Source organism: Leucopleurus acutus, assembly GCF_964270905.1.
Source record: "Leucopleurus acutus genome assembly, chromosome: X".
NCBI classification, from domain to species: domain Eukaryota; kingdom Metazoa; phylum Chordata; class Mammalia; order Artiodactyla; family Delphinidae; genus Leucopleurus; species Leucopleurus acutus.
The window spans coordinates 61,662,858-61,684,445 of NC_139148.1; the positions used below are offsets into that span (position 1 = coordinate 61,662,858).

The window sequence follows — 21,588 nt, forward strand, 5'->3', positions numbered from 1 at the left end:
ATTTACCATCTTAACCATTTTTAAGTGTACAGTTCAGTAGGTGTTAAGCACATTCACAATGTTGTGCAACTATCACTACCATCCATCTCCAGAACTCTCTTCATCTTGCAAAACTGAAGTCTGTACCCAGTCAACAATAACTCCCCATCACCCTCTCCCCCCAGCCCCTGGCAACCACTCTTCTACTTTCTGTCTCTATGAATTTGACTCCTCTAAGGACCTCATATGAGTGGAATCATACAGTATTTGTCTTTTGGTGACTGGCTTATTTCACTTAGCATAGTGTCCTCTAGGTTCATCCATGTTTCTCATCCTTTTTGAAACCCTTAACACCAAACATCAAAATCTTATGGCCTTCCTTAAGCTGATTTGGACTTTCAACGTAAGTTAAATCATTGCAACTAAAACAAGCAAACAAATCAAAGCCACAGGTAATTTTAGAATCTGCTTCCTCAAACTCCACAGGCTCCCTCTGAGATTCAGATAGGTCCCACTCCCACCCACTGGTTGAGTCATTGCTTTAGATTGCTCTCAGCTCATTGAGCTTTAAAAATGATGCATTTAAAACGAGAGAATGCTCAGGCAACCTGTTGTAATGGAAAAGGCACGAGAGAACAGGGACCCAGGCTGATCTTCATCACTCCCCTCCGTGTTTTGTTGGCCAAATCACTAACCTTAGGAACATTTTGTTCCCCTGCAAAATGGAGACAGCAAGTCTCTGCCCTGCTGCCCTCCTGGAGCTGCTTTGAACATCACATGAAATACATATGAGAATGTGCTTTGTCCTAACAATTGTGGTCAAAGTCATTCCTTCTGGTTCTTATGCCTAGGGAGCTCGATGGAACCAAGAACCGAAGAAAAAAGTGTAATCAGTGATAAAACAGCCGAATGGATTGCGGAAGATGATGATGATGTGTTTGTGGCTTCACGAACAACTGAAGATTTATTTACTGTGATCCACAGGTCTGGACCAATTTCCTAAATTCCTATTATAATTGCCTTTCCTTCTTATACCAGAAGAAAAACTGCTACCCCTAAGCAGAATGCTTAGAATGGAAACTGGAGACTAAGTTCAGATACCCACGTAGTGAACCCAGTCCAGGGCCTCACCACCTCCAATTCATTGACATCTTTGGGTGAAATGGAAGAGAGGCAGGCGGGGAAGGGAGGACCAGGTGCAGAGTGAGAGGCCCCTCGTCTCCTAGCAACCCCAGGGCCTATTGTGGCTCCATCTGCTTTCTCACAGCTCTGCCTAGAGTCAGAGACATTTAACCCTTCACAGAATTCCTTGTACCAAAAAATCTCATCAAGAAGTGAAGTGGGGCACCAGGCCGAGCATCAAAGCAGGAGCTTAGGCAAAGGGGGACCAGACGGGGACCCAGTTATTGGACAGAAGCACAAAGCACGGGCTCTGTGATGAGGAAACGGGAAAGAGCCCAGTTATTGGAGTTGGAGCACCAGTTCAGAACAGGATCAGCTCATGGGCTGTCTTGATTCAGAGTCATTGAGCTACTAGCTTTGACTCCTTAAATTCTTCCTTGGTACCAGAACCTGGGCAGGACTGAGCCTGCAGGCATAGGCCAAGTGACTCTAGCTGTGGGCATTGAAAGGAATGTAGGGACAGGGGGCCAGACAAGGGACTCTGAGGACTTAGTGGAGAGAAAGAAAGCTGGTAAGTACGACTGCTCACAAGGCTGTTGCATAGAAGTTCCCAGATTGTGTCACTGGCATTCGTGAAGTTATATGAAGCATTAGGAAATGTCTGCCGCACAAATTCACTCAAAGTAAACTTTCTCTCATTTAGGTCCAAAAGAAAGCTGCTTGGCTGGAAGGAGCCTGGTGAGGCCTTTGCTGGTGGCAGCAGACCAACCTCCCACTCACCAATAAGGAACACGGCTGAGTCTCCTATCAGTGAGTTGGCTGCCTCTGCAGGGTCAAGCGGCAGTGCCAGCCTAGATGCTGGCAGAAATGATGATTTCAAGGCCTTGCTACAGAAGAAGGGAAGCAAGGCAACTCCAAGGTCCCGCCCCTCAGCAGCAGAACTGCTGAAGACCACTAACCCACTGGCTCGGCGAATTATTGCACAATTTTCAAAAGACTACGAAACCCCTGATAACCCCAGTACCTAAGCCCTGGGTTCAGCAAGCAAGGTTGAGTTACTAAGCTTGAGTAGAAAAGGGGGAAGAGAAAAAGGGTTTTAAAAAGGAACCATGGAAATAACAAAAGAGCCTGCATTTCTTTTACATTAACTCACACTCTGGACAACAGGAGAGAGGCCACATCCAGAACTAAAATCATCAGGCACTTTAATCATCTTCAGACATTTTATGTTCTCATACTTACAATCTTGCCATTACTAACTACCGATTTTCTCCTTATTTCCCCCAAGTGGTATGCACTCAGAAGAAATTCTCAGATGCAAGGGCACATATGCCATCTTTTAAATCAATGACCAGGCTGCTCCATCCCTGGCTCCTATCACTGAGGGGCACAGTGAGAGAGCAGATTGGGGGCTGCCAAACCCAGGGGACACAGGGTGCCATTGCTGATTACTCACTTTCCCAGCAAGGCCCTGATGGCCCTGCATGGAGAAACAGAAGGACCCTGATGCCTCTTCAGCCACAGTATAATTCTCCGCCACAAGAGGTTTGCAGGTGTGCACTTGTTAAGGCATGAGGTTGATTGGATGGCTTTTGTCGTGCAAAATATGAATGTGACTCTGTCCTGAACTTCACACCTTTTTCAGTTTGATTGTCTACACGGAGATCAGGGTGATGAGTTTTAGTAAACATATAGACCACCCCCCCCTCCCCACCCCCCTTTGCTAGAAAAGGTCAGGACTGGGTTGCTTTGGATGAACCAAGCTTGGCCAACAAACAAGGCAGCCGTTTGTTCACTCAGATCTATCCAAGGTAACTCACACGTGCGCCTTGAGATCCTTCAAATGTCTGCCAACAACGGTAGCTAGTGTCTGTGCCCAGCTCATGCTGCATTCGAAGAACTCTCGCTTCATTTGCTTATAGTATTCATTACAGGAAGTCTTTAGCTGAAGGAACAGCATCCTCAAAGTCCCAAGGAGGAGAGAAAGTAAGTGTAACTTGCCCATCACCATTCACTTCAGATTGTGGTTTGTGGTTGGTTTGGTGTTGTTTAAAGGAAATCTTCCTCCGTTTCCAAACCGAGAACGTATAGACTAAAAGGATAGATCCAAAATCTGAAAGGCAGCCTTGCAAGTTGCTATGGCCCATAACCCAAAAAAAGGGCTACTTTTTGCCATTTACTTTCTGCTGTTTGACCAATTTTCAATTAACCTTCTGGGGGAGAATGTAAGGACTGGGGTAAATGGGATACTGGATGCTGACAGAGTCCCAGGACAGTCATTGTGACCCCTTCTCCCCACCCCCTGCCAAAGCTTATAGACACTAACTTTCCTTGTCAGTTCAATTTTCTAAGCAAAGCAAGAGCCGTGATTCATTTGATTTTCATATGTCTGGTTTCTGGGAGGTTGGGGGGGAAAGATAGCACTGAACAAAGAAAACTGGCTGACTAATAATGGAGGATTAATTGTCCACTATTCCCAAGAGGGAAAAAGGAAAGTCAAATGAAATTGTAGCCTGCTTCACAAAGAGAGTCCCCTGACCTCTTCCTCCTTCACCCCCCACCCAACAGATTCATTGGTCAACCTCTTGGAGGATGTGGAAACTGCTCCCAGAGACAAGCAGATCTTGATTTTGGCAGGTCTCAGTAAGAAGCAAGCTCTTTAGCCCAACTGCCCACACAGCGGAAGAGCAGCTGGAAAACCACACTGAGTGCTGAGGGGACTTGGGCCTCTCAAATAGAACCCCTAGGCCTGGGCCCTTGGTCGGTACAGTTCTGAATTCTAGACTTCTGAGTACAGGTCAGGCCCAGTGCCTCCCCCTGATTTAGACAGAAGCCACCTCAAATAATAGACAGTTCTTGAAAGCCCAGTTGCTTTTGAAAGTGAACCAACTATTTAGTTCAAGGGTCCTGACCAAATTTCAGAGGTTTTGCCTGAAATAAAATAAGATTCATTCCTGGCCTTAATTTATATATGAATGCCACACACTTGTCTGCCCTGGACTCAGAATCCCAAAGGATGGAAACATTTTCCTCTGTGGGGAAATGAAGGAGTGTTTGTGCTTTGGCCTAACAAAAGTGAAAGGCTGCCGGGGCCCTCTACTCCAGAACCATTATGAGCTCTAAAGCAGAGTATGAGACTCACACAGTATAGGACTTGTTACTTCCGCTAACTTTTCTGGAAGCTTCTTGTTTGGTACTTCTAGTGGGTTTTGCCTCTCCCCTCACCTTGCCACCTCTGGTGGTTTTCCAGAAAGATTCTAAAGCTGAATATCCAGACACCTTGACGTCTTTCAATTACCTTGAGTCTTGCTTTCCCCTGCACTACTCCGTATGCCTGGAATTTTTTAGAAGGTCTTCTACATCTTCACTATGGCCCTCCAATGCCCAGTGGTGTTGCCATTAGCATAAGAGGATTCGGGGCAGAGATGATGTGGTCAGAGGTAACACTGAGGACTGGTAATATTCATTTAATATTTTGCAACAGGTGGACCTAGTCCCAAACAAACAACCAAATTGTAGAATTTCTACCAATCTCTGATTAACATAATACCAGACAACTCTCCTAGTCCTCACACTCAACATCTCACCTCCCCTTGGGTATCATAGCACCAACTCTGTCTTCCACCCAGGCACAAGCCACAGTGTCTGCTGCCTCGTGCACCTACTCTGTCAAGGCTGGAGAAGAGAGGCTGAAAGCCCCTTCCAGGAGGCCTTTCAGAGAAGTGACTGTTGCCGCTATTACTAGTGTGAAGAGTGATAACAATTTTTGAAGGTGGAATACAGAAGGGATACAGGTGAAATGAAGTTGGCCCCAGGAAGTCAGGTTCCAATTCAAGTTGTTTCTGTCCCTTTGTTTCCTCTGATTCTAACCAATAGCAGCAGGTGGCTCTACTGGACTGACTTCTGCCTAGGCAGGAGTAGATGCAGTTGTCCCCAGGGGAGGAGGTTAATCGGTAGCTAAGAGCACTTTGCCCTTGGTGGGTGTTCATTATGTATTTGTGGTTCAAACATTGAGGGTAGGGAGCAAGTCGTTCTCAGCACAACAGGAAGCTTCGCTGCTGTCTCCTGTCCTTTGCCTGTCTCAGTCTCTCACCTGGGCCTCCCACATGGTCCCAACTTGCCCCTCAGTCCCTATTTCTTTGAACTGCATCCCTAGCCGACAGCTCACCCTTTAAGGACGCAAGACCGCAGGCAGCAAAATAGCTTGCATTAGCTTACTGACCACAGATCGACCAGTTGATCTGGAATCATTACTTTGAATGTTCAGAGACAGAGGAGAGTCTGCAAGGCTCTCACAACAAGCACGTCACCGGACACCCATTTTAACTCTCCGACAACGTGGGTCAGATTGTGATCCCGCTGGACCCATCAGTCTGAGCAGATATGTCCACGCCACCTGCCCTCTTCCTCATCAACAAACTACTTATTAAAAAAACAAGTTCACAGTCAGTGCTCTGTTCCTCCAGAGAACCTTCCATTATCATCAAGTCTGTAACACAATGGCCAGGCTTCACTTTAATATGATTTGCCAGGGCCAGGACTAGAGTGGGGTGAGTGAGGTGCCTGGGGTGCAAAATTTAAGGAGGCACCCACTCTCAGGGCCATGTTAGTGCCTTACCCTCGTCCCGGCCTTGCGATTTGCACTCTATAAAGTAATATTGGTTTATCTTCTTTCTATGGACATGTATGGTTCTTCCGATTTCGGGGGGTAACTCCCCATCTGTTGCACCAAATGTTTTATTGCCATCTATTTTTCCATTGCTCTAAACCTTTGTATGCCTACACATCAAAGACTCTTCAATATTATCAGAAAACATGGCCGATTTCTAAGTAACCTACTCCAAGTGGCAAGTTAGCACCCATTTCAATAGGGATGCTGACAGGGACAGCCCTTCAGCAAAATAGTGAATGAGCTGGAGGTCTGTCATTGCGATCCTCCGTCTCCTCTGTCTGCTCCATTCCCCCCGACCTTGCTTCTTAGCACCAACTCTGAGTGCGTCCTCGTTTGTCCTCCTCCTTGCTAAGGAAAGCATGCTCTCAGGAAAGGGATAAATTCCTTTACTTTGAGATTATAAGGCTTAATAATACCTCTTTGGAGGGTCACTTGCATTTTAACAGGGAAAAAGCCTTAAGCCAAAGGAATGACGTTCTACTTGTAGAATTTTAGGCATCAATCAGTTGCAGACGTGTATTTTTCACCATGGAAAGGTCAAATTCCCTGATGACTAACTCCCGAATATAGAAAAAACCTTAATCTCCTGGAACTAAGTAAATTGCTGATGGTCGATTAAATTCTCCTGATTCTCAGTGCTGTTCAGTATGGTTACTACCAAGGGACTCTCAGAAATGGCTACTAAAGCCACTGAGAAGGCCCAGATAATTATTATACCTTAACATTTTTACACAAATGGAATTAATACTACTTATTATTTGAGTAAAGAACACAAGGATTTAAAGAGTTTGTGAAAATGTGTCCTGTCTATGAAAGGTGAAACTGTCCAATCAGTGTCAGATCACTGTCAGCTGTCTGGTATCTCTGGTGCCAGATTATTAAACTTCCTCGAGGCGCAAATTTACTGCATGCAGCCTCGGCTGCCCCCCAACGCTTATCTGTGTTTCGTGCTACTACTTCCCCTTGGTGTGAGAATGAGACCAGATCTATTCCAGAGCACCCAGTCCCTCCAAAGCCTTTGCGTGTATTTCAGCTGTACTTGACTAAACTATTTGGGATTTAAACGGATGACTAGGAAAGAGGTACAAAAGAGCTACATTTGTCAAAGGGCAGCAAAAATGATGAGGATTTTAACAAGGATATGAAATAAACAAATTTTCGAATACTCTGAAATATTTGTAGAGGAATACAGTAGGAAATGGTTATAGGCACACATTTAAGGCACTTTTAATAAGTTTAACAAAACAAGAAATTTGCATAAGTAATGGGTTATGTGAAATAGGTATCTACTTTTGCTCAGTAAAGCCCAAAACCTAGGCCAGTGGTTCTCAAAGCGTGGTCCCAGGACCAGCAGCAGCATCCCTATTGTGTGTGTGTGTGTGTGTGTGTGTGTGTGTGTGTGTGTGTGTGTGTGTGTTCCAGTGATGTTACTTCTTCAAGCCCCTGAGTCACTGTAGCCACGACTCTCCAAACGATTCCAGCCTTTCCCATCTTTTCTACTCTCGTTACATTATGTGATCAGTCTCTGGCCATGTGATTTATATTGTCATGTTGCTCGGATACATTTTTATTTGCTGTTAAGAAATTATCAGAATCAATTACTTGCTCAACCTGCAAAACCTTTGATTTGACTTAGCCAGCACATCTGGCCAGTTTTTGGTTTAAAAACAATTTTGTAATTCACAAATAGGAAAGAGGAAAATGTGTTACATTCATTTGGTATTGCCAACCCTTAAATGTCTGTCTTTCCTGTGGTGGCTGTTCTCTAGGAGGGCTCTGGCAGAAATAGATTTGATTTTAAGATTTTGCATATTTGTGGAATTTGATATCAACAAATCTGTAAACAAAATCTGAACTGGAACAACCAGTTAACTCCTCTCTAATTCCAAGCTTTATGAAAATGTATTCCTTATGTGGTGTTGAGCTCTTTTTAATGTTCAATTTTATAAAATGTTCTGCATGCAAACGCAGCATTGTGCTCATTGTACAAGTCACCTGACACTCATCTCCTCCTCCATATGTGTGATGGTGAGGAAACAGCAACATGTATGTTCTTACCTCTCCTGAATCAATTGTAAATTACAAATCTTTTCATTAATTTTTAAATGAGATATATTTACTCTGGCTAGTAGTTAAAATTTTATTCTTTTTATTATATTTCATTGCTACTTTTTTCTACTGACTCCAGAGCTTACTTTGGGGACTATTTCTTATTTCTAGATTGCTGTATTGATCTTATTTCTATATTTATCTGTAGTCATGGAATGTTAGAGCTGAAAGAGACCAACCTCTCCTTTTACAGAGGAGGAAACTGAGGCCCAGAAAGTCAAAAAACTTACACAAGGGCTTCCCTGGTGGCACAGTGGTTGGGAGTCTGCCTGCCGATGCAGGGGACGCGGGTTCGTGCCCCGGTCCAGGAAGATCCCACATGCAGCAGAGCGGCTGGGCCCGTGAGCCATGGCCGCTGAGCCTGCACGTCCGGAGCCTGTGCTCCGCAGCAGGAGAGGCCACAGCAGTGAGAGGCCCGCATACCACAAAAAAAAAAAAAGAAAAAAAAAAACACAAACTTACACAAGATCACACAGTGGCAGGGCCCAGCCTCAATCCCAGTTCTCCTGCCTCTGGGCCCAGTGTTTTTTCATCCAAAGCACTGCATTTATGGAAGAGCCACAGCTGGCTTCTACTTTTATGACACATGAATTTCCCAGGTATTTCAGCGAGCAATATATATGCTTTAAGGAAAATGTTCGAGTTCTTTAGCTGATGAATCCAAAGACAAATCTGACTTTCAGTTTAGAAACTTTCATTTCCCTCCAATTTCAATGTATGTGCCCTACTCTATACAGTGGATGCTTTCCCTAAAAGTTATTTGAAAAATGAATTTTTATAGATTAAATTTCATTTTTTTAGTAGAGAAGTTTCCTATGGAAGGGAGTCTTCTGGTGACTTCTTTTGAAAAATGAAAAATCCTCTTGTCAATGTCCCCTAATGCCTCTACTTTTTTTTTTTTTCAGTGTGAACTTTTGTAAGTGGCATTTATTTAAAGTAGGGCAAACCAATGTAGGCTTTCCTAGCATCTACTTTATCCTCCCCTTCTTAAACTTTACAAGATAGTTTCAGACTGTTAGGTGTTCGTGAGATAATTAGTTGTATTCTAGAAACTTCTTGATATTTTAACAATCCCTGGGCTCAAACTCTATCTCAATCTTATCAAACGATAACCAAATTTCCTAATCAGTACTGAGCTCTGCATGCAGTTTCATTTCCAGAACATTCTTTGCCTAATGCTCCTTAGTATGACTCTCTCTTTAGCTATTCTCAGGCTTCCTTCCATAGCTCCTGTGTACCTCATTAGTCTGGTTTAGTAGAGTTGCAGTCAGTGCTCGTCAGATGGAGTGGTATTTCCAATTATCCCATTGTTCCAGTCCTTCTCCTGGACCTCCCCTGGTTTCCCTTTACAGGAACGCTCAGAGATTGGTGGGATTTTCCTCATCATCTAGACCAAGGTTTGACAAAGTTTTTCTATAAAGGACCAGAAAGTAACTCTTTTAGGCTTTGTGGGCCACAGATGGTCTCTGTAGCATGGTCTTCTTCTTTGTTACTGTTTGCTTGCTTGCTTGACAACACTTCAAAAATGTAAATACTATTCTTAGCTCTTGGGCCATACGAAGCTGCAGATTGGATTTTGCCTGCTTGTCATAGTTTGCTGACCCCTGGGACGGGCATTTCTGTGACCCACATGATGACTGAGTTGTGTGCTGGGTGATGTGGCTCACTGTCCTCCCATCTCCTGAGCTATCAGGCCGGCCTGTGCAGAGGGGAGTGGAAAGGGGCTGCATTTGCCAACTAGTACTCTCCAATAGATGGACTCTCTCATCTGTCTCTCTGTGTCTCACTCTCTAACTACCTCGGTGTAGAAACCCTCATTCTTTTCTTTAGATCTCCTGTACTGGTTATCCAATGTGCCTCTGCTTCCTCGAGTGTGGGGTGAGCTGGCAGGAAAGAATGGATATCTGAGGTTTCTTATTTCATTTGTCCCAAACTGTGGTCGGGGACCCCTGCCCTGGATCATCTGTCCCACTCTGCCCTATACTGCCATCATGTGTTCAGGGCCATCTCTGGAAAGTCTGGTGGCCCAGGCCATGAAATTCCAGTTCAGTCTATTGTTTCCTAGGGGAATCACTAGCTCTCTTGGTTACAATGGCTGGTTTTAAAACCCAAAATGTCCATGTGTCCATTTTAATGTGATTCGGACCTGTTCTAGACTCAGCCCCAGCAATGAAATCAATGAGGTATGGAAGGTATTTTGTGCCCACAGTTTTTCCCCACCTTAACCCCCTGCCTCCTAGACCCCCAGCCTTGGGGATCAGCTCCTTGGGATGCCCCATGCAGCACCACAGCCAGCGGTCATTCAGCACACCACCACCTCCTGTTTTCTGAACCCCTAAGAGGGTTCCTTAAAGCTTCTTCACATCTCTCTCATCTCACTCCCATCTCTACCTTTCATGCTACTTGGGGGTGTAAAGCTCAGTTTCACATTTTCACATTTGCTCGTATAAATATTGGGGGATACGGCTGAATGACAAGGTGTGTGCCTGTGTGTGCATGCGTGGTTTCTCCACCTGGACTATGAAGGTCCCATTTACTCGTGTATCTCTCTCTCTCTCTCTCACACACACACACACACACACACACCATCCAGTTCTGTCATCAATTCTCTGGTCCAGTTCCAGGTCTGACGGGGCTGGTCAAGGAGGAGGGATGGTGGGGCTCCTGAGGCATTTCCCTTTTCTTGTCTCTTGAAACCTTCTTTCCACTGGCTTGTGCTGGCTTCTCCCAGGAAGCCATTTGAAGAAACTCCTCTGGGGCAATTCCGGACAGGCCAACATACAAAGAGCTAGGACTTTAATTCCATATGAACTCTGTCACTTAGACATACCTCTTAGGCTGCAGGATTTTTTAAAATCTAAGAACATTGCTTCTTGGGACCTTTAGTTTGCTTTCTGTCATTTGAGCCCAGGGATTTACCCACTTACTGAAATCTAGATTTTAAAAACTCAAGACACGAGTAACTTTAGGATTTCCTTATTTGAAAGCATCCATGAAACAGTTTCTTTCTGCCTTTTGTTTAGGATTTCCAGCCTTAAGAAGGAAACCAGGCTTGCACCTTGGACTCTAAAACAGCAAAAGTACCACACTTGCCAAAAGCAAAATGAGGAAGGAGGATTGGCTAGGCCTACTCTGCATAGTCAGGAGAAGGACTTTTGTTATGTTAGCTCTCACCATTCAATGCTTACTGAATGCCAACGGTGCACTCAAGAAAAATAAGGGAGACAGGAATTTGCAGACCGAGATCCTAAACTGGAAAGCAGAGATAAGGCAATTCCCTCAAGTGATGAGAATGTGTCCCTGGATAAAAATATCAAGAAGCAGCAAGAGAGATTGTCATCCCGGTCTTTTTAGAATTCCAACACAAAATGGAAGGGAGCCCTCTGTGGGGTGATATTACAAAGGGTTTTTCTTGTCTTTCTTTCTTTTTCTTTTTTTTCTTTAAAAGAAAAAGCATTCCTTACTGGCTTGCTACCAGCAATTGAACTGTATTCTTTATATAGCTAGAGCTGTTTGTGTCTTCTTAAAATAAACTTTTTCTGTTAAAATCATTTTGTTTCACCCTCTGATTCTCATTGTAGCAATGATGACTTTATCCAGACACTAAGCCCAGTTTGTGAGTATGTTTTCCAGACCACACAAGTGTGGGACCCACAAACATGAGCTTTGATTCTCACAAACCCCTGAGAGCCCAAAACAGATACGCGGGACACAGTGTCTTGCAGAAACCTGGCCCACCGAGCCGTGAACCTAAGTTATAGGGGCAGGGAATATGTCTTTGAGGACTTTGTCTCAGGGATTCTAGTTCAACTGCTCCTAGAAGCAACAAGGGGCCTCAGACAGGCACAGCTCTGGTGAAGTAGGCACCGGTCACCAGGCTCCTAAGGATAGGAGGTTGCCATAGCAACTGTGCTCAGGGCATGCACTCCCTCTTTGTTCTCTGGCTCAATGAAGCCACCCAGCAGGGAAGACCAGAGTGAGTCAGGGCTGGGAGCAAAAAACACAGACCAGATGTGGCCCAGATCACTTCCATCCCTCAAGAAGGGTATGGTCATGCAGGTGGTGACAGCTATATTCAAGGGTCAAGTCCCATCCAAAAGGAGCTTTGTTCTCTGGTGCCAACTGGCTCAGGCCTCTAAGGCTGAGGCCCTTGCAGCCAGTATCCTTGTCTCCCCAGGCCCCGTGCTAGCTCACGTCCCCTGACACCACTGGGCTGATCTTTCAAAAAGACACCACAGAGCCTGAAACAACTTAGAAAGCTTACAAGGGAAGGGAGAGGGGCCAGGGCTACTCTCAGACAATAGCAGGTGTCAAGACTTAAGACCAAGATCAGAGAAGGAGACTGGCTCGAGGTGGGCCTCACAGCAAGCAGTACCTCGGTGAGACCCTGTGGTTCAGGGGCTGGTGTTGACCCCGGCAGGGTCTGGGCCTGCTTGTGCCCCCCCACCATGAGCTGGGGGAGCTTTGAGGGATTGACCCACACTGACCAAACTCACAAAAGGCATGTCAAAGCCAGGGGCCAGTATATTAACCAAAGAGAGAGTACACCTTTAAAGCACAGGTCCTAAACAGGAGGCCTGCAAACTGAACTGAGTTCTCATACATTGCCAGGAGTACACAATGCTGGTTTTTAATTTTTCAAAATGTAGATGGGGCACAAACTCTCCACTTTACCTAGTTCCCCACCACTCCCTGTTATATGAAGCCCAACCAGCTTCATTCATTTATATCATGTGCCAGGCTCGTGAAGGCATTTGAGCCTTGTTGCGGGTTGGGTTCCCTGGGAAGCAGACTCGGGAATGGAGTTTGGTGCACGGGATGTTTATTAGGAAATGTCCGAGGGATCAACATCTGTGGGAGAGAAGGGAAGGAAATAAGCTTAGGCTGAAGAAGGAAAAGGCAGCAACACAGGTGCCACAAAGCCTCAGCTGACTCAACAGAGAGCTCAGGCACTAACGTGACCCATCAGAGTTGTCCCGCATGGGCCCTGCTTCAGTCAGTCCCTGGGTGAGGTGGCTCTCTGCAGCAGAGGCAATCTCCGAAGGAGTTGACAGCTAAAGACGGTTCTCGGCTGACAGCACTCCGAGCAGCTGGGGCAATATCTGCCCTTGAAGGGGGATCTGGGCAACACAGTTTTGTGTCCATTACAGGTGTCTTTCTCCCAAGCACAGCACAGGTTAAACACTTACAAATTCTTATTTTCTGGTTCCTACTCCTTACCTCAGAAAGATTACAGTTTGTTTGATGAGGTTCATACCTTCCTCAAATTGTAGTCACCATGTCGGGATATATACCAGTAGCCTTAATTGGCCTTTGGTGTTTCACAAGCCTCATTCATGCCCATTAACAAACCTTCTCCAAGGGCATGTCACAGATGCAAATGGATAAGTAGAGCCATCATAAGATACCAGGAATAAAATGGCGCCAGCATCTATCAAGCACCTGCAGTGGGCCAGGCATTTCGTGCTCCTCCAGTCACTTCTTTTATTCATCCAGTCAGCAAAAACGTAACAAGCTCCTTCTACCTGCCTGGCAGGGTGCTAGATGCTGAGGGTAGAGTAGTGACGGACACAGACACCATGCCCATCCCTCATGGAGCTTACAGGCGAGTGGGGCCACTGCTGAGACTAGTTCAGTCTGCAGCCCTGGGGACCAGGACCAATGGGCCACAAACTCCTGTTATCTGGGAGTCACCACCCTGGATATGAATTCCCTTGGTCATCCCTCTTCTCTCAATACTGATTTCCCTGTGCTCTAAGCTTCCTCTCTCCTACCCAACCTTCCACTGCCCCCCTCCCTCCCATCATTTTCAACTGTGCCCACTGGAACCTCAATTCTAGGGATTAATAATTACCCCTACAGCTCCAACATAAAGCATCCCTATGCATTCCTTAACTGAGATCTCACTCTCCCCTAAGAACTCCACTTCTCCTATAGGCCTCTCCCCAGAGATTCCTTCCCTCCCCAAATACTTCTGCATATGGAGGTGGAGTGGGTCCCTTACTTACTCCCCACTGTACCTTCTAGACCATGATTGCTGAACCTCTCAGTCACTCCCCTTCATTCAGTCTTCCTCTCCACCCGTAGACTTGCCAAAATCTGGGGTCACTTCAACCTTCCTGTGGAAGACCCATTGCAAATCCCTGGCTTCTTCCTCCTTTCCTGCTCTCCTCTTATGGCCTCCTCTCCTGCTCCAGTCACCCACTCTCAAGGTCACAAATGAACCTTGTCATCCTCCAGAATTGCTATATCACTGAAATCTTAACTTTAGTCTTCCACAACCTCCTAGCTTTCCAACTCTCTCATTCAATTACTCCATGACACTGTTCAAGTTCATTGAGACCTCCAATAACTTAACACATTAATTCATCCAATATTTAGTAGGCATCTAACACACCAGACACTGTATTAAGTACTGGAGATACAGCTTTGAATATGACAAACATCATCCCTTCTCTCATGGAGCTCAGTGTACTTTTCCCTTATATTACAGCCCTTACCTCTCTTTTAACTTCTTCCCCAGTTAGTTCAGGTCTATCATTTTGACCACTCTCTTGCAAACATCCTCGACTTCCTTAGTTCCATTGTCCTTCCTCCCACCCACGAGGTACAACCCCCCTGGATCAATCCAACTGTCTACATTCTCTGTTCTCACACCCAGGCTGCTGGAGAAGACCACGCACAGTCATGCAAACTGGTGTTCTCTTACTGAAAAGGGGCCTTTGGCTCTACTCAAAAAAAAAAAATCTATCTCTCTCATTCCATAATCAGCTCTCCTATTCATCACAACTTCAAACATCCACTTTCCTCAGAGTCAAAACCCTCCACTAGTCTCCCCTCCCTGCTTCCTCTCCAGCAGATGGTGTTGCCACCTGCTTCTCAGAGGAATTAGAAGCCATCAGAGGGGAAGTCCTCTACCTTAGTAACATCAAGTCCACAATCCCACCTGTGTGCACTCACTTCCTTATCCCCCCTCTATCCTGTATCTCCAACATCTCCTTTTCAATGAACATTCAGTCAACAAATATTAACTGAGCACCTACTATATGAGAGGCACTCGTCTAGGAGCTGGGACTATAATAGTAAGCAAAACAGTCAAGGTTCCTGTCTTTAAGGAGCTTACATTCTAGTGTGAGGGAACAGACAACACACTGGTAAACAAACAAGTGAGATGATTTTAGATTATTAAGGAAATACAATAGGATGTTATGATAGAAAGTAATAGGGGAGAACTATTTTGGATAAGGTGGTCAGGGAAGGCATTTGTCAGGAGGTGATGTTTGAGCTGAAGGGAACAATTTGTGTTTTAAACACATGAAGTTTGAGATCCTTATTAGTTATACAAGTGGAAATACCAAGTAGAGAGCAGGTTATGTGAAGCTGGAGCTTAGGAGAGAAGTCAGGGCAAGAGATATAAATTTGGAGCCATGAACATATAGGTATATTTGGTGCCATGGTACTGAATGAGCTGACATAGGGAGAGAATGTAGATAGCGGAGAGAATCAAGACAGAGCTGTGGGAAGCCTCGAATACTTAGAAACTGAATGGAAGAAGAAGATCAGCAAAGAAAATTGAGACAGAGCAGCAGAAGGAGAAAACCCAGAGAATGTGGTGTCATGAAAGCCAAAAAGGAAGGTTTTATAAGAAGTAAGGAATGACCAACTGCATTGAGTGCTGCTGAGAGATCAAGTAATATGATACAAAACAGAAATAGACTCATAGACATAGAAAACAAACTTATGGTTACCAAAGGGGAAAGGGGGGAGGGATAAATTAAGAGTTTGGGATTAACAGATACATACTACTATATACAAAATAGATGTCAACAAGGACCTACTGTATAGCACAGGGAACTATATTCAATATCTTGTAATAGGGAAAAACCAAGATGGCGGAGGAGTAGGAGGACGTGGAGTTCATCTCTCTCCACAAATGCATCAAGAATACATCTACAGGGGCTTCCCTGGTGGCGCAGTGGTTGAGAATCTGCCTGCTAATGCAGGGGACACGGGTTCGAGCCCTGGTCTGGGAGGATCCCACATGCCGCGGAGCAACTAGGCCTGTGAGCCACAACTACTGAGCCTGCGCATCTGGAGCCTGTGCTCTGCAACAAGAGAGGCCGCGATAGTGAGAGGCCCGCGCACCGCGATGAAGAGTGGCCCCAGCTTGCCACAACTAGAGAAAGCCCTCGCACAGAAACGAAGACTCAACACAGCAAAAATAAATTAATTAATTAATAAACTCCTACCCCCAACATCTTCTAAAACAAAAAACAAAAACAAAACAAAAACAAAAGTTAAAAAAAAAAAAAAAAGAATACATCTACAGGGACTTCCCTGGTGGCGCAGTGGTTGAGAGTGCGCCTGCCAATGCAGGGGACACGGGATCGAGCCCTGGTCCGGGAAGATCCTACATGCCACGGAGCAACTGAGCCCGCACGCCTAGAGCCCGTGCTCCCCAACGAAAAGCCACAGCAATGAGAAGCCTGTGCATCGCAAAGAGTAGCCCCTGCTTGCCGAAACAAGAGAAAGCCCACATGCAGTGACGAGAATCTAACGCAGCCATAAATAAATAAATAAATAAATAAATAAATAAATAAATAAATAAATAAATAAAAAGAATACATCTACAGGAGGAGCTTCAAGATGGCGGAAGAGTAAGACATGGAGATAACCTTCCTCCCCACAAATACATCAGAAATACATCTACACGTGGAACAACCCCTACAGAACACCTACTGAACGTTGGCAGAAGACCTCAGACCTCCCAAAAGGCAAGAAACTCCTCACGTACCTGGGTACGGCAACAGAGACAAAAGAATACGGACGGAACACGCACCAGTGCGAGGGAGCTGTGAAGGTGGAAAAGTTTCCACACATTTGGAAGCCCCTTCGTGGGCAGAGACTGCAGGTGGCGGAGGGGGAAAGCTTCGGAGGCACGGAGGAGAGCGCAGCAACAGGGGTGCGGAGGGCAAAGCGGAGACATTCCCGCACAGAGGATCGGTACTGACCAGCACTCGCCAGCCTGAGAAGCTTGTCTGCTCACCCGCTGGGACGGGCGGGGTCTGGGAGCTGAGGCTCCGGCTTCGGAGGTCAGATCCCAGGGAGAGGACTGGGGTTGGCTGTGTGAACACAGCCTGAAGGGGGCTAGTGCGCCACAGGTAGCCGGGAGGGAGTCCGGGAAAATGTCTGGAGCTGCTGAAGAGGCAAGAGACTTTTTCTTGCCTCTTTGTTTCCTGGTGCGCAAGGAGAGGGGATTAAGAGCACCGCTTAAAGGAGCTCCAGAGACGGGCGCAAACCGCGGCTATCAGCGCAGACCCCAGAGACGGGCATGAGACGCTAAGGCTGCTACTGCAGCCACCAAGAAGCCAGTGTGCAAGCACGGGTCACTCTCCACACCTCCCCTCCCGGGAGCCTGTGCAGCCCGCCACTGCCAGGGTCCCGTGATCCAGGGACAGCTTCCCCAGCAGAACACATGGCGTGCCTCAGGCTGGTGCAACTTCACCCCAGCCTCTGCCACCGCAGGCACGCCCCGCATTCGGTACCCTTCCCTCTCCCCGGCCTGAGTGAGCCAGAGCCCCCGAATCAGCTGCTCCTTTAACCCCGTCCTGTCTGAGCAAAGAACAGATGCCCTCAGGCGACCTACACAAAGCGGCAGGGCCAAATCCAAAGGTGAACCCCAGGAGCTGTGCATACAAAGAAGAGAAAGGGAAATCTCTCCCAGCAGCCTCAAGAGCAGCGGCTTAAATCTCCACAATCAACTTGATGTACCCTGAATCTGTGGAATACCTGAATAGACAACGAATCATCCCAAATTGAGGAGGTAGAATTTGGGAGCAACGATATAAATTTTTTTCCCCTTTTTCTTTTTTTGTGAGTGTGCATGTGTATGCTTCTGTGTGTGATTTTACCTGTATAGCTTTGTTTTTACCATTTGTCCTAGGGTTCTGTCTCTCCATTTTTGTTTGTTTGCTTGTTTTAGTACAGGTGTTAGGTCTTCTTATCATTGGTGGATTTGTTTTTTGGTTTGGTTGCTCTCTTCTTTCTTTCTTTCTTCTTTTATTACTTAAAATATTTTTTAATAATTATTTTTTATTTTAATAACTTTTTAATTTAATTTTATTTTATCTTCTTCTTTCTTTCTTTCTTTTTTTTTCTCCCTTTTATTCTGAGCCGTGTGGTTGACAGGCTCTTGGTGCCCAAGCCAGGCGTCAGGGCTGTGCCACTGAGGTGGGAGAGCCAAGTTCAGGATATTGGTCCACAAGAGACCTCCCAGCTCCATGTAATATCAAATGGTGGAAATCTCCCAGAGATCTCCATCTCAACATCAAGACCAGCTCCACTAAAGACCAGCAAGCTATAGTGCTGGACACCCTATGCCAAACAACTAGCAAGACAGGATCACAACCCCACCCAAGAGCAGAGAGGCAGCCTAAAATCATAATAAGGCCACAGACACCCCAAAACACACCACCAGACGTGGACCTGCCCACCAGAAAGACAATATCCAGCCTCATCCACCAGAACACAAGCACTAGTCCCCTCCATCAGGAAGCCTACACAACCCACTGAACCAACCTTAGTCACTGGGGGCAGACACCAAAAACAACAGGAACTACGAACCTGCAGCGTGACAAAAGGAGACCCCAAATACAGTAAGTTAAGCAAAATGAGAAGACAGAGAAACACACAGCAGATGAAGGAGCAAGGTAAAAACCCACCAGACCTAAGAAATGAAGAGGAAATAGGCAGTCTACCTGAAAAAGAATTCAGAATAATGATAGTAAAGATGATCCAAAATCTTGGAAATAGAATGGAGAAAATACAAGAAACGTTTAACAAGGACCTAGAAGAACTAAAGAGCAAACAGGGATGAACAACACAATAAATGAAATTTAAAATTCTCTAGAAGGGATCAATAGCATAATAACTGAGGCAGAAGAACGGATAAGTGACCTGGAAGATAAAATAGTGGAAATAACTACTGCAGAGCAGAATTTTATAAAAATGAAAAGAATTGAGGACAGTCTCAGAGACCTCTGGAACAACATTAAATGCACCAACATTCAAATTATAGGGGTCCCAGAAGAAGATGAGAAAAAGAAAGGGACTGAGAAAATATTTGAAGAGATTATAGTTGAAAACTTCCCTAATATGGGAAAGGAAATAGTCAAGTCCAGGAAGCACAGAGAGTCCCATACAGGATAAAACAAAGGAGAAACATGCCAAGACACATATTAATCAAACTATCAAAAATTAAATACAAAGAAAAAATGTTAAAGGCAGCAAGTGAAAAACAACAAATAGCATACAAGGGAATCCCCATAGGGTTAACAGCTGATCTTTCAGCAGAAACTCTCCAAGCCAGAAGGGAGTGGCAGGACATATTTAAAGTGATGAAGGAGAAAAACCTACAACCAAGATTACTCTACCCAGCAAGGATCTCATTCAGATTTGATGGAGAAATTAAAACCTTTACAGACAAGCAAAAGCTAAGAGAATTCAGCACCACCAAACCAGCTTTACAACAAATGCTAAAGGAACTTCTCTAGGCTGGAAACACAAGAGAAGGAAAAGACCTACAATAACAAATCCAAAACAATTAAGAAAATGTTAATAGGAACATACATATAAATAATTACCGTAAGTGTAAATGGATTAAATGTTCCAACCAAAAGACATAGACTGACTGAATGGATACAAAAACAAAACCCGTATATATGCGGTCTACAAGAGACCCATTTCAGGCCTAGGGACGCATACACACTAAAAGTGAGGGGATGGAAAAAGATATTCCATGCAAATGGAAATCAAAAGAAAGCTGAAATAGCAATTCTCATATCAGACAAAATAGACTTTAAAGCAAAGACTATTAGAAGAGACAAAGAAGGACACTACATAATGATCAAGGGATCAATACAAGAAGAAGATATAATAATTGTAAATATTTATGCACCGAACATAGGAGCACCTCAATACATAAGGCAAATACTAACAGCCATAGAAGGGGAAATTCACAGTAATACAATCATAGTAGGGGACTTTAACACCCCACTTTCACCAATGGACAGATCATCCAAAATGAAAATAAATAAGGAAACACAAGCTTTAAATGATACATTAAACAAGATGGACTTAATTGATATTTATAGGACATTCCATCCAAAAACAACAGAATACACTTTCTTCTCAAGTGCTTGTGGAACGTTTTCCAGGATAGATCATATCTTGGGTTACAAATCAAGCCTTGGTAAATTTAAGTAAATGGAAATCGTATCAAGAATCTTTTCCGACCACAACGCTATGAGACTACATATCAATTACAGGAAAAACTGTAAAAAATACAAACACGTGGAGGCTAAACAATACACTACTTAATAACCAAGAGATCACTGAAGAAATCAAAGAGGAAATAAAAAGTACCTAGAAACAAATGACAATAAAAACACGACGACCCAAAACCTATGGGATGCAGCAAAAACAGTTCTAAGAGGGAAGTTTATAGCAATACAATCCTACCTTAAGAAACAAGAAACATCTAAAATGAACAACCGAACCTTACACCTAAAGTGCTTAGAGAAAGAAGAACAAAAAAACCCCCCAAAAGTTAGCAGAAGGAAAGAAATCATAAAGAAGGGAGAAGACTCAAATCAATAGAATTAGAAATGAAAAAGGAGAAGTAACAACTGACACTGCAGAAATACAAAGGATCATGAGAGATTACTACAGTCAACTCTATGTCAATAAAATGGACAACCTGGAAGAAATGGACAAATTCTTAGAAATGCACAACATTCTGAGACTGAACCAGGAAGAAATAGAAAATATGAACAGACCAATCACAAACACTGATACTGTGATTAAAAATCTTCCAACAGGGGGCTTCCCTGGTGGCGCAGTGGTTGAGAGTCCGCCTGCCAATGCAGGGGACACGAGATCGTGCACTGGTCCGGGAAGATCCCACATGCCGCGGAGTGGCTGGGCCTGTGAGCCATGGCCACTGAGCCTGCGCGTCCAGAGCCTGTGCTCTGCAATGGGAGAGGCCACAACAGTGAGAGGCCAGCGTACGGGGAAAAAAAAACCCAAAAACTTCCAACAGGGCTTCCCCGGTGGCACAGTGGTTAAGAATCTGCCTGCCAATGCAGGGGTCGTGGGTTCAAGCCCTGGTCCAGGAAGATACCACATGCTGCAGAAAAACTAAGCCTGAGCGCCACAACTACTGAACCTGCACTCTAGAGCCCGCGCCACAACTACTGAGCCTGCATACCTAGAGCCAGTGCTCCACAACAAGAGAAGCCACCGGGATAAGACTGCGCGCCACAACGAAGAGTTGCCCCCTGTTCACTGCAACTAGAGGAAAGCCCATGCACAGCAACAAAGACCCAACACAGCCAAAAATAAATAAATACATTTATTTAAAAAACAACATCTTCCAACAAACAAGACCCCAGGACCAGATGGCTTCACAGGCGAATTCTATCAAACTTTTAGAGAAGAGCTAACACCTATCCTTCTCAAACTCTTCCAAAATATAGCAGAGGGACGAACACTCCCAAACTCACTCTACAAAGCCACCATCACCCTGATACCAAAACCAGACAAATATGTCACTAAGAATGAAAACTACAGGCCAATATCACTGATGAACATAGATGAAAAACCCTCAACAAAATACTAGCAAACAGAATCCAACAGCACATTAAAAG

At 44.9% G+C, this 21,588-nt stretch overlaps 1 protein-coding gene across 7 annotated transcripts in view; it reads left to right on the forward strand.

Annotated features, from left to right (window-relative positions):
• NHSL2 (NHS like 2) overlaps window positions 1-2,268 on the forward strand; it is a gene marked incomplete at its 5' end in the record, with an annotated part of 266,811 nt that extends 264,543 nt beyond the window's left edge. For all 7 annotated transcript variants that reach the window (XM_082865000.1, XM_082865001.1, XM_082865002.1 and 4 more), the window contains 2 exons: window positions 835-963; window positions 1,805-2,268. In XM_082865000.1, coding sequence (XP_082721126.1) covers window positions 835-963; window positions 1,805-2,129 — 454 coding nt within the window. In that variant the 3' untranslated portion in view covers window positions 2,130-2,268. The remainder of the gene's footprint in view (window positions 1-834; window positions 964-1,804) is intronic.
• Between the last annotated feature and the right edge of the window lie 19,320 nt (window positions 2,269-21,588).